Source organism: Thunnus thynnus, chromosome 8 (assembly GCF_963924715.1).
Source record: "Thunnus thynnus chromosome 8, fThuThy2.1, whole genome shotgun sequence".
Classification (NCBI taxonomy): domain Eukaryota; kingdom Metazoa; phylum Chordata; class Actinopteri; order Scombriformes; family Scombridae; genus Thunnus; species Thunnus thynnus.
Window position 1 is genome coordinate 34,880,992 of NC_089524.1, and position 15,780 is coordinate 34,896,771.

The 15,780-nt window shown below is 39.5% G+C and overlaps 1 protein-coding gene across 7 annotated transcripts in view; it reads right to left on the reverse strand.

Moving 5' to 3' along the window:
• The window catches only part of nfic (nuclear factor I/C), a 66,204-nt gene extending 54,853 nt beyond the window's left edge, over positions 1-11,351 (reverse strand). For 2 of the 7 annotated variants that reach the window (XM_067598051.1, XM_067598054.1), the window contains exon 1: positions 11,160-11,348. In XM_067598051.1, the coding sequence (XP_067454152.1) occupies positions 11,160-11,240 (81 nt within the window). In that variant the 5' untranslated portion in view covers positions 11,241-11,348. Of the gene's footprint in view, positions 1-8,055; positions 8,724-11,159 lie in introns of those variants that run through there. The other 5 variants (XM_067598053.1, XM_067598055.1, XM_067598058.1 and 2 more) reach the window with 3 other exon arrangements.
• Between the last annotated feature and the right edge of the window lie 4,429 nt (positions 11,352-15,780).

The window sequence follows — 15,780 nt, forward strand, 5'->3', positions numbered from 1 at the left end:
CATGCCTACATGTGCTAATTACCACTAAACACAAGCTGAGGCTGATGTGAATTTCAGGAGTTTGGCAGGCATTTGGTCACGAACCAATATATTGGACAAAAATGAAATTTTGACCAGTTGATGGTGTTAGGTCATAAATCCATAAAGAAAATACAATAAAGAAATCAACCTCATGGTCATACTAGAGAAAAAGTCAAGAGCATCATCAAAGTTGTGAGAATGTATCGTCTGGGGACCGTGAATATCTGTTGTAAATTTCATAGCAATATATTGAATAGTTGTTGAGATATTTCACTCCGAGCCACAAAAGTCGACCTCATGGTGGTGCCAGAGGAAAAGTCAGAGGATCACCAAAGTCAATATGATTCATCCTCTGAGGAACTTGAATGAAAGAGCGATCAAGTAAGTTGATTGGTTAGAGATAATTCAGGCGGACTGACAGACAGGCCGACATTGCCATTCCTAGAGACATGACACTAGCATGGCTAAAAATACATAAAGGAAAAACAATATACATGGAATTTCCATATATGGTGATATATCAGAGTTATGGTGGTTAACCACATCCTGACTAATTAGCCAGCTGTCATAACAACATTCCAAAACATGTCATAACGATATTATCACATTGTGAATAAATAAAAATGGAAACTAATCAAATTTATTTGATTTATTGCCTTAATTATAGCCTAAAACAACAGGCCTAATTATTTGATCAGTAAGATTATGTCTGATTCCTCTGCAGTAGTAAAGCTAGCCAATAAGTGGGCAGCAAAGATTTCCAAATGTTTCTCAAAGAAAAAGAATTCGCAATGGAATGATCTCTATGTTCAACAGAGAACACAATACATTCAAGTTATGATAGTAATACTTAATCGGGTATAATACTGTATATCAGGTCTAATTAACCTAATAATATATTATTGAATTAATCCATGGTAATTTACTTTATACCATGAATAGACTGCTCCCCTGACCCACATAATCACAGTATCCACAAACTGTACAACTACTATATCAAAAATGACAAAAAGATAGAAAGATGCTTACTGCCCTCTGATGTGCTATTTGTTAGTATTCATATAACTGTATACTAAAAACAACTCTGAGGTTATGTCCGTATTAATACATTTTTGTTTTAGAACGCTGTTGATCTCAGTCCACACGATTTCTGAAATAATCTCTGTCCATAATACATGCCTGAAAATGCATACCACATGAGCATTCACATACACTGGGCATGCGCATGCCAATGTAAACAGGCAGCAGCTTGTCTGCCCTGCAGTTGGTTCCTTAGTCGGAGAAAATACCATGGAGGAAGAACAGCAATGGTGAAAAGACCAGAGATTTCTTTGCTTGGACCAATGACGAGGTGGAACTGTTACTGAGAGTAACATAAGTATAAGGCGGTCAAGGTGGTGGAAAACATAGATTGGGATTTGTTGCAAAGCAAATACAGCGACATAAGAGCGGTACCAGGAGCATTATCCTTCGCTGGAGGAAGTCATGGCAATGGGAAAGGAGTACCCACACCAGAAGGATGAAATCCAGAAATGTTTTTTTAATGTTTTGACTTTTCTTTTACAAAAAAAACCCCAAAAAAACATATGCTACACTGGCTAATAGCCCAATAGTTTTAAACGGGATTGTGTTTTTAACCTTCCTAATGTGTAAGAAAGTTGCATATACCTTTTGTATCGGCAGGGAGAAAGGTGCCAGATGGACTGGGAGTAACATTACAAGTCCATACCACTAGAAAATAATTGTTCCTGGGGAGGAAGGGGAGATGTGGCGTAGCTAGAGTCAAACATGAATCTTATTTGAGTCAAATTTGTTCCAGACAACTACCTACAGCTTTTCATTGCTGAATGTCATACTATCAGTGGTGGAAAGTAACTAAGTACATTTACTCAAGTACTGTATAAGTACAATTTTGAGGTATTGTTACTTTACTTGAGTATTTCTATTTTTTGATAGTTTATACATCTACAGCTTTAGTTACTTTGCAGATTTAGATTATTAATACAAAACATACATTAACTGATACATTTTGATGCATTATTATAGGTTAAGCTACCCAGCAGTACATAAAATAATTAAAATCACCCCCACCTTTACCAGCTGCAACATTAAAGTGATGACCACATTAATGCATTACTAATTACAATCAAAAATCTTTGTTCTGTGTTCAAAGGTCAACTGACTACAAAACTTAAGGCCATATGGATCAGATACAGGCAAGCAGTCGATTTGGGTAGAAAAAGTGGCCATGGGTGGGAAAAATAAGAGGAAGAAAGAAAGAAGACTAATGAGAACAAAAACAATAGGGTTCCAGTAGCGACCTTCACTGCTTGGACCCCTAATAAATGTCTATGTTGACAGATGACTTGCTAGTGTAAAAATGATTTTCTACAAACTCAAAATTCTTCAGTATTATAATGCCGGTTCACTGTCTGACAACAGAAGCAGAAAACTTTGTCGAGGAGAAAAACTAAATTGTGTGAAGATAAATGGAATTATGATTAAAGAGATCAGGGAGACATCTGTTCTGACAGAACAGAGTTTAAACCTGCTATGACACAGATAATGTCACTGTGTCTACATGAAGTCGAGGGACTGTGTTAAGAGACTAACACAAAAACCATGACATAACAAAACTTTGACTATCTTATCAATAACAGAGAAACAGCCACTATGCTATGAATATGAAGAACAATCAAAAAGTGCAGACATCACCAAAAACATTAAGGGTCCCAGGTACAGCACAAACTAAAACAAGCACAACACAGTGATGTATACCATGTAACTACTATAGAGAATGACTTAGCTAGTCTGGGTGATTGATTGAGCTAGAGAGACTGCCACACAGACACAGACTGCCAGAGAGTAAGACAGACAGACAGAGAGAGAGACTTTGGCTCTTTGTGTGCGATACATATCAGTAATAGCTGTACAACAACAAGACAGAATACTTCAACTAATTAAAATGTGTGCCATTTACAGGAGCTCTCTATTCAGCACCACAAAACTACAACACAAGCCAAAACATAATAACAACTTATCACTCAACAATATAATGTGAACAGCTGTGGCGAACATTACATTAGTGAAACAGCGAGGACCCTGGACAAGAGGCTGAATGAACACCAGAAACAGGCATCATCAGCTGTCGGTGGACACCAGACCAAAACCACTAACATCTGACAGCAGAGACAGGAGTTGGCATTTCCCTCCATATACAGTACCACCACGTGGTATCATGTAACTAAGGTCACCTGACAGCAACACAACCACCTCCATAAACAACTACACTGATGATGACCATGGGATGTGACTGAAAGCTCCTGAACATTTCCAGCAAGTATGCTTTGTACTAAGAATTTCTTATAAAATATTATTTTCCTGATGTTACAGCTGTTCTGCAGTTGCTTTCTATTTCTGTTTTTCAGAGTGGGGGAGAAGTCTAGCTAGCATCTTATTGCATCTTTATGTGGTAAAATGTGTCTGTCGTAGTTTATTAATTCAAAGGCAATCACAACTTTTACCACTCTCTGCATTTTCTTGAATTACCTTTTCGATGAAAAATTAAGTGATTTCATATGTTGCTTAGGTGGCTTGCTCTGGTGTGCACAGAGACAGTACACTACTGCAAAGCTACAGTGTACATGTGTGTTTAGTGCATCGTGGACCAATATTCCTGTGTATGAGTGAGCAACTGTAGCAATTCTACACGGTGAACCCATGTGGACCATTTTTTTTGCAGGAACAGTTTGCATCTCTGAAGCCTGAAATTTCTCTTGTACTTAATTACAATTGAAAAAATAATTTCATTAGCTATTAAATGTCTTTAGATACATACAGCAAAACCAGTTTTTCTTGTTTGTTTCTGTCACTTCTCCTCTGAAGTTTATGAAACAGAATGCTACAGTTTTCCTTCTGCTAATATACACCGGGGTTTTCCCTGCTTATCTAACTTAAAGGTGGGCTACCTTTGTATTACTGGCTCTGCCTGTTTTGAAAATTCTGGCATGTGATGTTGGCGGACTGAAAAAGGCGAAACTCAACTGCAAGGGCAGTGCAGCATCCAGACAGTCAACTGCACACATATGCTAGTGTTATCTTGTAATTCATCTTCAAAAAAGACTTAATGATTAAATAATTACCTTTTGCAAGATGAATGTGAAGTACATCATGAATACTTTCCACACCATCACTAAGAGACTGACGTTAGCAGAGCGGAACAGCGATCAGCAGTAACAAACGAAACCTGCTGACCTGCACACACTGCAGCATTAAACGACTTAAACCAACTCTGAGGTGAAGAAAATAACTGTGCTCAGTCTGTTTCACCTCAAAAACCCTGCGCCCGCCCAGCATGTTGGACAGCGATGTCTTTCCCCGGAGCTAACGGTGCAGCAGAGAGGCTGCTCTCCACAGCTGGATCTATAATGTTAATAACAACACAGCGGAGCACTCTGCCTCTTCCTCATTTTGTTATTCTTATACAGGCAGGAGACTGTATTATGATTTCAAATGAATGAATGAATTAATTAATTAATGCAGTTAAATTTTTAAAATAAAAAGGCTGCAGACCATTTATCTTATCTGGCAGTTATGTTTCATATGTATTTCAGTGGACTAAGGACATCAGTGAATGGTTTGGCACACTGAAAATAGAGCCCCCTTTTCTACTCATTCCATCAAGAATTGGTTTTGATAGAGAATTAATTCTGAATCGAATCGGCACCCAACTATGGTGACAGCATCAATTTGGGAGATAAACATATCATCCCAGGCCCACAAAATAAACACCGTCATTTGTCACCTTTATTTTTGATCCTTGTGTTCCATCTTGGTATAAAATTTAAATCCCTATGGACACTTTCGTTTGTCAAATCGTGATTTTTTCATTAAAGCACACAACGCTCTAAAGTTGTACACACAAACTGTTTGCACCGCACCACACACGTTCTCCAGCCGTTGCCACCTATGACTCCAGGGAAAACCTATATAGGAAATACAGATACAAACTTGTCAAACAGAGTGATGTCTGCAGTAATTTACAAATGCAAAGTACAGTACAAGTATCTGTTACCATATAAATCATAAACAAGCTTCGATTGTGTTTTCAATCTGCTGTAAAACATAAAAAATGACTGTGAAACAACTCACAAACAAATAATATTGGAAATGTGTCTGCTGAAGAACAGACAGCCAACACACTGCATGTCACTCCGCTTCTGAAACTTTGATCAGTGACAGAGGTGTGACGGAGCCGCATCCTGTAGACATGAGGACTAAGTGAATCAGCCATCATATTGAGATTTGATTATTTGTATCAGTTTGTAATATATTTGTGAGTTTTAAAAACACCAAGATCTCTCCGATTTAATTTTCTTCATTCTGGAAGACCTGCAGAGGTACATTTAAATAGCTAGCTGTGTTAATTTGATTCTGGAGTGGTGCACTGACTGTCTATAAATTTTTGGCTGGACGGCAACTGAGGGGCCCGCCCTACAAATGCAATTGTCCGTGAGTGAGTGACTGAGTGAGTGACTGAGTGAAGTCATACCATTGGTTGGCCAGCCAAGTGTTGGAGTTTCCCCATTGACCACTGCTCTTTCAAAATGATTTGGCGTGAACAGTTTTCTATGATGTCATCAGGGGGCATTTACAGCACTTCCACTCATAGCTCTAGTCATGCAGGACTCTTATTACCTGGGAACTAAAACTGGGAAAATGTTATTTTTTTATTTCATGGAGCCTTTAATATCAAGGAATTCATTATAGACACTACCACTGACTATCCCTGTAACAAATTGGCCACAACTTTGCACTCCCATACACGGTCCAGCCATATACTAGGTTTTGACCTAGTCTTGTTTTTCTCTCTCCTTTGGCAGCAGAGATGGCTTTATTTTGCTTTGAACAATTTTCAAGAGTATCAATTATTGATAATACTTATTAAGAGACAAAACAGGAGCAAATGTCACTATGAATCATCTCTTCTTGTTAGCCTCACCTTTAATATCTGGATATTATCTCTACTGTTTCTACTGCCTCTTTTCTATTCTAGTTGTGTGAATATATATTTCACCTCAATGAATATCACCTCTTGCCCCAGTAAACTTCTTTCCCTGTGGGTAGCTCATGTCATATTACAACTCCATTCATGATTCTGATAATGTTGCTTGAGTTTAGCTTGTAATAAAGAATTGTGATGGCTGAATTGGGATTAACCTGTTCAAGGGCCCTGGAGCAAAAATATCACTGACAACACCACCCCCTTCCCAACCTCTTGCCTTCTGTGTATTATGTACCAAGTTACCATTAAATCCAGTGCACACAGCAGATCACACATGGCAGCGTTGTCAGTATGTTTCTGGTTAGATTTTAGAAATATGAACATTGTGAGCACATTATTAAGTTAAATAATAAAACGTCAAAGCTCGACAGATGCACCATGGGCATGTCAAGGGGTCGCAGTTAGTTCAGACATGTCTGTAATGATAGCAGAACAGAGACTGAACAGTGTAGACATTTTAGACAGCAGAGACACAAAAGTTGAAAAAAAGGACATCAGAAGATAGTGTTGGTGAATTTTAACCAAGTTACACTGACCTAAGTACCCGCACTGCTACACTGGTAAATTTTCATGGGAATTTTAGTTTTTTGTATGCTCACAACGTAATCATTTAATTGTATCATAAAAATCACTGAGGTTTCAACTTCTGATGGCAACTACTGTAGTGGATACTGATTTGTCTTATAACAGGGAAAGAAACTCCAGGAACACGCTTCATTTTTTCAGAAAGACAGATGAAAGAAATGCTGAATGAGAGATTGCATTGTGTTGAGGCTAGCTCAACCTTGCAGTCAAAGAAATATCAATGACAGTAGAGGAGAATACTAGCAGCACTGCCAAACTACTTCAGAAGTACAAATCAGCAGCAATGTTGAATTTTAATAGAGAGTTTTAGTCTTATAATTTGAATTCTATTTTTCTCATCCTCAGAAGAATATTTCAGGGGATAGTCCTGAATATTTGAATGTTTGGTCATTTATTGGCTTTACAGCGGTTAGATTTTAAAAATGATCATAAAAACACATATGAACAACTTCATATCACAAAATATTGGTGATGGCAATCGAAAACTGTTCATCACATTGTACCCCAGCACCCCTCACTCTCATGTCTCAATAAAATAGTTTTCCCACTTTCTTTAAACTACAACATCAAATCATGCGAATAGACTTGCATGTGATACAAGTATCTGTGTGTATATTATAATACAAGTAGGTCCAGGGTATTAAAAGAAGCTGTTTCAAAGCAGTTGGAATTACAGTTTGACGTGTCACACATTACATAGAATACCCATAGAAAGGAATAAGGCAGGCAACTTGCACAGTGGAAAAACTCTGCAGCTATCAGAGCCTTTCTGTCAAGTCCCACATTTAGAAAATAAATCAAAGCTTGTCTGGGTTGTCTATCTATTATCTTCCAAATATTTTTTCTTTCTCGAGCATATAGAGCTTAACGGAAAAATCTTTCCCAACACATGTAGACATGCTCTTGCACTGATACACACATACACAAGCACATACACAGCATACTGAAAGCAGACAAGCTGACTAACATACTGTGGGAAAGATAAATCTTATGAAATGTACTACTTTCAAACACTCCTTCCAACATGTCCCAGCTAATAACCACATGTTAATTCAAGCCCCTCTGCAACACTTTGTGATTCAGTTCTACACCGTTTCATCTGCTTACCTGCTCATGATATTAATCTGATTGATATCACTGTCTGTCCTATTCTGCACAAGGACAGCAACTGCAGCTGGGAATTGTTGAAACTGTCGATATGAAGACGTGTCATTAAGTTGTATTCTCATATGGCCTACACACTTTGCGTTATCAAATCAACACAGTGTCATGGATAATTAGGTAACTACATGATAGCTTAACATCCATATAGGATATGTTCTCCTCTGGCCGTGCAAGTGTAACACTGTGATCAGGAGCTACAGAGAAGCACAGTGCAAATTTACCTGAGACAGAGAGAGAGAAGAAAACATCATTGTGGCGAGAAGAAGGTGAATCAGACCAGGCTGTGCGTTAGCATAAACATCCCTGGGCTGAACATTTTAATTTCCACAGCGTCGTCATGGTCTTTGGCAGATTTCTACATGCTCTCCCCCTCTTATACAGTTGAGCAGCCGTGTCTCCGCGTTAGAGAAAACGCTGAATTTCCTGGACTGTTTAACTGGGTTTGTAAAGAATCCAGATATGAGAGAGCTCCAGTCGCCTCGGATGACTCTGCCGCGTTAACTCCAGAAATGATGACACGCCAGAAAAGTTGAGGCCCAGTAAAAATGCCCCGCAGGGAGAAAAACACAGAGAAAGTTCGGAATAATCATTCTTAGTAGAATATGGCCGGAGGTGTAGCGGAGCACGACGGACTGTGTCATTTAGAGAAGGAAGAAGATGAGAGGACGAAGAATAAAAGAAAGAGAGCTGAAATGACGTTATGAATTCAGCCCATCCCAAACAACGGGCTTAAAGTCGCAGCAGCTGCTCTCTGCCTCTGCCATAAACTTGCAACACACTCCAGTTCATCTCAGGATCAGCTTTACATTCACTGCACTAGCCTATACTGTGGCCTTAATTCAATTCACACTGTGCACATACTTAACACACAAAACAACTGTCAACAGTCCTGATAATGTGTCCAGTCTCTTGGTGGTGAGACTGATGCCACCCCTTGCTCATGGGTAAACACACACTCCTTACAGAGCATGATTTAACGTGTTCTTCTGAATACATCCAAAAACAAAGCAGCATATTATATCCATGAGCCATAATTTGCTCGTTATTGGTGTTATTCATACTGTGGAGGGTTAGAAGTGCTTCCAAAGACTGATATTTTATTTTCACATTAGATTAGGTACAACTTAATTGTCATTGCACACAGTAAGTAGTACAGTGAAATGCAGTGTAGAATCTCTGGCATAGCAGCAAAGTGAGTAGGCAATAGATAAAGCTTACTAAGATTCATAAATATATTCAATGAACAATAAAAACCAATGGGGTGATATAACTGTGGCTTGTAACATTAGGCTACAAAACGAACAATAAGCAAATATATATCTAATATACAAGAATGTATTATATGTCATTAACATAACAATGATGTACAGTTTGGATGTAGAATGGACCCTATTTGATTATTACATAAATTAACTTAGTGGATTATTAACATGTAGATGATCCACAGCTAGTGGCTAGAGATGGTGGACCTGACTTAAATACTTTATGTAGGCTACTGTAGTTCACTTTTCTAGGACAGCCTGTCTTTCAAACCTGCTGTTGAACCACCAACATCCTACCACATCCTTTTCATGGCAGAAAGTGAGGATGTTTACTGTACTTGTAGGTAGCCTATTAAATATGAACCTTTTTTACAAATCACCTATAGACCTATGTTTTACCCAGTGTAATAAAACCGAATGGAAAACAGGATTTAAAATTGGGAAAAATACACAAACTATATTACATGTTTGATAACAATGACAAATCATTTCACTTTTGAGTGCATTAATGTCATTATGATCACTTTCATTAGTTTGTCGTAATTCTAGGCTTTTTGCTTGAAAATGTGTGCTTGTATTATCCTTCAACTGAAACTGTATATATATATATATATATATATATATATATATATATATATATATATATATATGTGTGTGTGTGTGTGTGTGTGTGTGTGTGTGTGTGTGTGTGTATATATATATGTGTGTATTATTAATAAACTAAACGCTGTCACATCCAGACACCGAGTGCAATCTAAATTTATTTCGTGGGCATTGCAAAGTGTGTTCAGGAGAATTTAGCCACAGCAATCATTGAGATAGCTTAGTCCTACGATCTATTCTCAAATTTAATTTGTGTCACGGCTCATCTAATGGAGCTGATGGCGATGGAGGAGCAATATTTGACTGCTTTCTTCTCTACAGTCTGAGATGTTGTCAAGTGGCTCGCTTCCCAACTTGAACTCGAATCTTCCACTGAGTTTTTCCATCAAGACTGCGGTTACAGAAAAACCTCCGCCAGCTGCAGCTCTGTGATTATTCCAGCGGCTCTCCACCTCAGCTGTATGCCGGGACAGAAAGCCCTCTGACGGCCTGTCATTCTAACTTAGCCCGCTGGCTCCAAATGCGGCCATTTTCTGCTGACTAACACACACACGCACGCTCAGATAGACCGGGAGAAGGAGGCTTGAGCTGAACTTCAACTTGGCCTTCCGCTGTCCCGCGTGACGAACGGAAGGGGGCAGACCGGCAGACCGGCCTGCTGCTGCACGTTTTCTACAAAACCCCCCCAAACTCAACAACTTTCTCCTACGACTGCACGCGCTAATAAACACGCACTAAGGCATGTTGTCCGCGTACTCACGCGCCACCAGGGGTCGGAAACCAAATTAACCGATCCCGGTGGGATTAAGGCTGTGTAGCGCCAATACGTCCCTTTCTTCGGTACGGAGGCGACGTTGCTCCAAACTTCATTCTAAACTGAAGCAGTTTTAAGCGGGCTTGTTAAATTACAGACACACTAAACGTGTCGTGCGTGACCTTAAATGTTTACCCTTTTGATGGTGTTTTGGCAAATTCGGCGCACGTATGAGACTCAAGAAGAGCTTTATGTCAACAAAATATCAAGTTTCCTAATCGTCTCAAACTGCTGACTTCCGCCTTGCAGTGTGTTTGGCAAAGACGTCAATTGAAAGAACAGGCGAACCAACTCTAAAAGTTAAGATTTTATCGAGTTATGGGTGATTTTTCACGTGTGGTTTGTGCCGAATTTAAGGATTGACCCTGACAATTCAACATTGTTCTCAAGTCTTGTTGTACAAGGTGTTTATATTTGTCGGTGTGTAAAGGATATTTTATTTGCATGATTTTTGAATGAAATTTAGCGAGGGACTCCATAGGCAAACGTCACACATCGGACTATAATGTTCGGACGCTGCTAGAAGACAGAGAGAAATAGTGGAGGGGTCTCCTCGCATTGCGTCTTTTTTGGAAAACACGAAACAGCACACCAATAGGAAGGGACACTCTACTACATTATTGTACCGGAACAGGTTTTGTCCTACCATTTCGAAGCTGAGCCTCCACCGGAGGAAGTTAAAGCTGATCTCAACGCCTGCCCATCTCGCGCTGTCGGTCGTTATCATTCCATATTCATTTCTATTATCGTGCGCGTGCCAGCCGGAGTAAATCCGCGGTGCTCGAGACCAGAAACGTCCCGCGTCAAGCCTCGGGCTTCACGGCAGTACCCTCTCTCCAACACCCCCCCTCCCGCCCGGTAGGCTGCGGCAGAATAGAATAGTGTTACATTCACCTTCTACCTCTCTTTAGGCTACATTCTCTTGTTTCAGCTTTTTCTCTGGCTCTGTACTTCACTATTTCTGTCCTCGCATACTGTAAGCATATTTTATTTCATTACTGCTTCCTTCTATCCCAGTGTCTTTTCATCCTTTCATTTATTTCTTAATTTCTCCTTTCTCCCTCCATTACTTTGTCCACACTCGCTGTCTTTCTCTCACTCTTTAATCAGTTTCATTTCCTCTACTTTTCCTATAACTTTCTGTGTTTTGTGTTGGCTAGTAGGCCTGTAGGCTAATGGATTTACAGAATCTATCCCTATCTACCTTCAAATTCTACAGTTTGTTGAATATGGGCTTTGATCTAGGCATGAGTAGCCTATATGATGCAATGTCCAGGTACTGTAGGTTCAACTCTGATCCAAAACTTGAAAATGCACTGCAACTTCTGCCCTTTGCTGCTGTCCTCTTTCTCATGGCAATATGCTTATTAAAGCATGGCTCGCTCTGACGACGAGATGGGAATTTGGAGTTCCTGATTCCTTTTGTGACCACCAACTCCCTTGTCCTGGGAACATACCCTGTTGTAATTTTGCTATTACAATGCCATCATTAAAGTTGATCATTTTTTACATCCATCCACATGGGTAAAAACATAAAATCCAAGTAGAATTACACATATAACTTCAAAAATGACCCTGAGGTTTTTGCTATGTTGGATGGAGTTTTAATAAGTAATATTAAGGACAGAGGTAAGAGGTCTGCTGTGGCTCAACATTTTTCTGCCAATTACGAAGTGGTTACCTGAGGAAATAAAAAATGATTTGCAAAGAGACCATCATTTCAACTATCCCAAGCAGTTGAATTGAGTTAGCATTGGCATGCTTATTCTCAGTAGTTATATAGAATAGTACTTCAAATATTGTATTTTTATAATTTGTCCTGTGATTACCATATCCACATCCTGTGACAAACTTATCTTAACTCCAGTTCTACTTACTAGCTTTCCCAGGCTATAAAGCACATTTCTTGAGACTTCAAACTGCTCTTACATTTAGGAAAGCTCTAAGAGTAAATGACTGCAGCACACAAACACACAAACAGAGCTGAGCACACATCTCCTGAGACATGTTTTGTGACTGTACAAAATATCATTGGTCATGATGAATAATATATCTAAACCAATATGTATAATTCAGAATAGCCTAATATTTGCACTTGAACTTAAGGATACCACTTTTTCTTTGTTTCTTTTTCTTTTCTTTGCATTTTTCAGTGGTCCAAACAACACAAATAAAGCTGATATTGATTTTGCCTGCATTCTTCATTGCCTTCATTGTCTGCACTTGTTATTGTGGTGCTGAATTCTCCTTATAATGTTTTCTCTAATGCACCTCATCTACCAGCTGCAGAATTGTTTTCCCTCCCCGGTTTGGGTTTTGTCTGGCTTCTATTTAGGTCAATATCCTATTATTTCATACATTGTTGTTAATTTCACACATTAATTGCTACTGGAGATATTAAGGATTACAAATAAAATTAAGTTTTAAAAAAATAAAATTAGATACATTTTTTCAGAAAAACATCACATTTTTCTTTAAAGGTGAACAATATGGCAGAAATCCTTGTTTCTGATGTCGATCTCTTTTTCCTTGGCTCATTTGTCGAAGATTGGAGACTATATGACATCATCATGACGTCACATGTGACACCTGTGGAGAAACAACAAGGACCCTGGACAAAAGACGGAGGGGGGAATAGGTGTCTGTGTGTATATGTCTGTGTCTGTGTGTATGTGTCTGCGTCTGTATGTCTGTGTGTCCTTCACGTAGCCTATCTCTTGAACCGTTCATCGGATCGACTCCACACATTTGGTGGGTGCATTGCTGGGGAAAAAAGGGAGTGCCATGTCAAATTTGATGCAATTAGGACACGCGACACGATAAATACTAATAATTAAACTGAATAAACAAGACATCAGCCCTCCGCTCTGCAGTGGCGGGGCGGGGCTTCTGGGCTCTAACTCGATTTCACACTCGGCGGGTGTACTGCTGAGGACCAAAGTGCAGTGTGAAGTTGTTTGGACACGCAACACGTTTAATAAACTTTACTAAACAAGCGAACAGCGCGCCGCTCAGCTTTGTAGCTGAGTGCAGCGGGGGCTGTTTGATACAAACACCGTCACATTAGAGCACGGCGGGGCTTCTGGGCTCTGACTTGCTGAACGGGACAAAGGCACGCGCCCCGCTCACTTAAACTGCCCGAGAGAAGAACGAGCATACACAGGAGAAATAAACAGAGGCGCAGGCAGTAAAACTAGCCAATAGGAGCGCAGACGCATTTGATTGGCAGTAGAATTAACCAATGGAAGGCCATAACCCGCTTCTACGGTTCAACTTCAGTGTAGTTTCACTGGTGAAATTTCTGTCTAGATTAAAACCATTTAATTTATTACATCCTTATTGTGTATACACACACACACACACATACATATATATATATATATATATATGTGTGTATATATATATGTGTGTGTGTGTGTGTGTGTGTGTGTGTGTGTGTGTGTGTGTGTGTGTGTGTGTTTTGTTGTTTTTTTTCAAGAAATAATGAGCAATCTTCCCGTTCAGAACAGGCATGTTTTGAACGGGCACTGCACTAGACTATCTTCTAAAGGAAGGAATCTCTGTCTGTATGTCTGTGTGTCTGCACGTCCTTCGCGTATCTCTTGAATTCTGTCTGCCTTTTCTATGTGTTGAAGTAGCGGCCAGAGGTCAAGCAATCGGCCTGTTCTGAACAGGCAAGTTTTGAACGGGCACTGCACTAGTAAAAACAAAACTAGAAGACGAAATTTAATTTTCTTTGCCATGTAAAGAATTTCATAATTATTACTCATAGATGTCTCAGCAGCACTTATGTTGCTCCTTTTGGATGTTGTCAGACATAAGATGAGCAGTATAACTTGAAGCTTAGTCTATTTACCAGGAAATTGAGGATTCAACATTAAAGACACTGCTGTCTTGCTGCATCCAGATCTTCAGACCAAGAATATTTTAGCCATGATGGGATTAGTTAGTCTAAATGTCAATCACTGTTAAATGTTTATCAATTTGAATGATTGTAGCTTAACTACATGCTCCTATAATCTTTAACTTGGATTCTAACCAAGAAATCCTTTTACATCTTTACTATTGTAGGTCAGAGAAGCTAGACTGATCTGCTGATATATAGAAAATAGACAATTTGCTGCAGAATGGTCAGGATGAAAACATAGAGAGAGAGATTGAAAAGGAGAGTTGAGTGAGAGGAAGGAAAGGCAGAGGACAACAAACTCAGAGGGAGGAGATCAGGAAATGAGAAACAGAGAAGAGGGAGATGGAGAAGAACTGAATGTAAGGGATAAAGAGCTGAGGGGAAAAGATGAGACAGAATCAGAGAGAGGGACAGATGGAGAGAGAAATAAAGACAGAGAGACGCATGAGCCAATGCTGCCAGTCCAGCTGAATCTCATTGTCAGTTCCAGGGCAATAGATGGCAATTTCTGAATAATATGTTTTAGTCATTGACTATTTTTGTTGTCACTTACCTACAAATGTAGAATGTATTTTTACGTGGGGACCACAATCCACCATCCCTCCATGCCACCCTGCCACAATTTATTGCCAACCTTTTGCAAGGCCATGTAACATTTTCTAGATCTGCCACTGTTCACTGATCAGTTTTTGATCAGCCCCTAGTTATGCTGTTATAGGTCTAGACTGCCGGGGGGACTTCCCATGATGCACTGAGGTCCTCTCTTCTCCTCCTCCTCTCCGTCTGTACGCATTCATGTACCATTTATGCATGTTACTAACTTGGCTTCTTCCCCGGAATTTTTGTGCTTTCTCGTCTCACAGGAAAATCCAGAATTCGAGTTGTGGGCCATGGGTGCAGGGATGGTGTAGGGATGGTGGTGTAGTCCTGTTGGTGTCCTGCCTCGACACCCACTCCTGCTATCATTATTACTAGTCATATTTCTATTATTATTATCATTGTTATTGTTTTTATTGTTGTTATTATGCGTCTCTGTTTCTCTCTCCCCTCTCCCCCTCCCTCCTTCTTTCTCTCTCAACCCAACCAGTCAAGGCAGATGCCCGCTCACCCAGAGCCTGATTCTGCTTGAGGTTTCTTCCCATCAAAGGGGAGTTTTGTCACCAAATGCTTGCTCATGGGGGAATTGTTGGGTCTCTGTAAATTAAAATGTACGGTCTAGACCTGCTCGAAGTGCTCTGATAACTATATAATATAGCTATATAAATAAATAAATTGAAATTGAAATTGAAATGATCTTTCTGGGCCTATATGGATGTCAGATGTCATAGTCAAATTACAAATGAATTCATCTGGGACCATA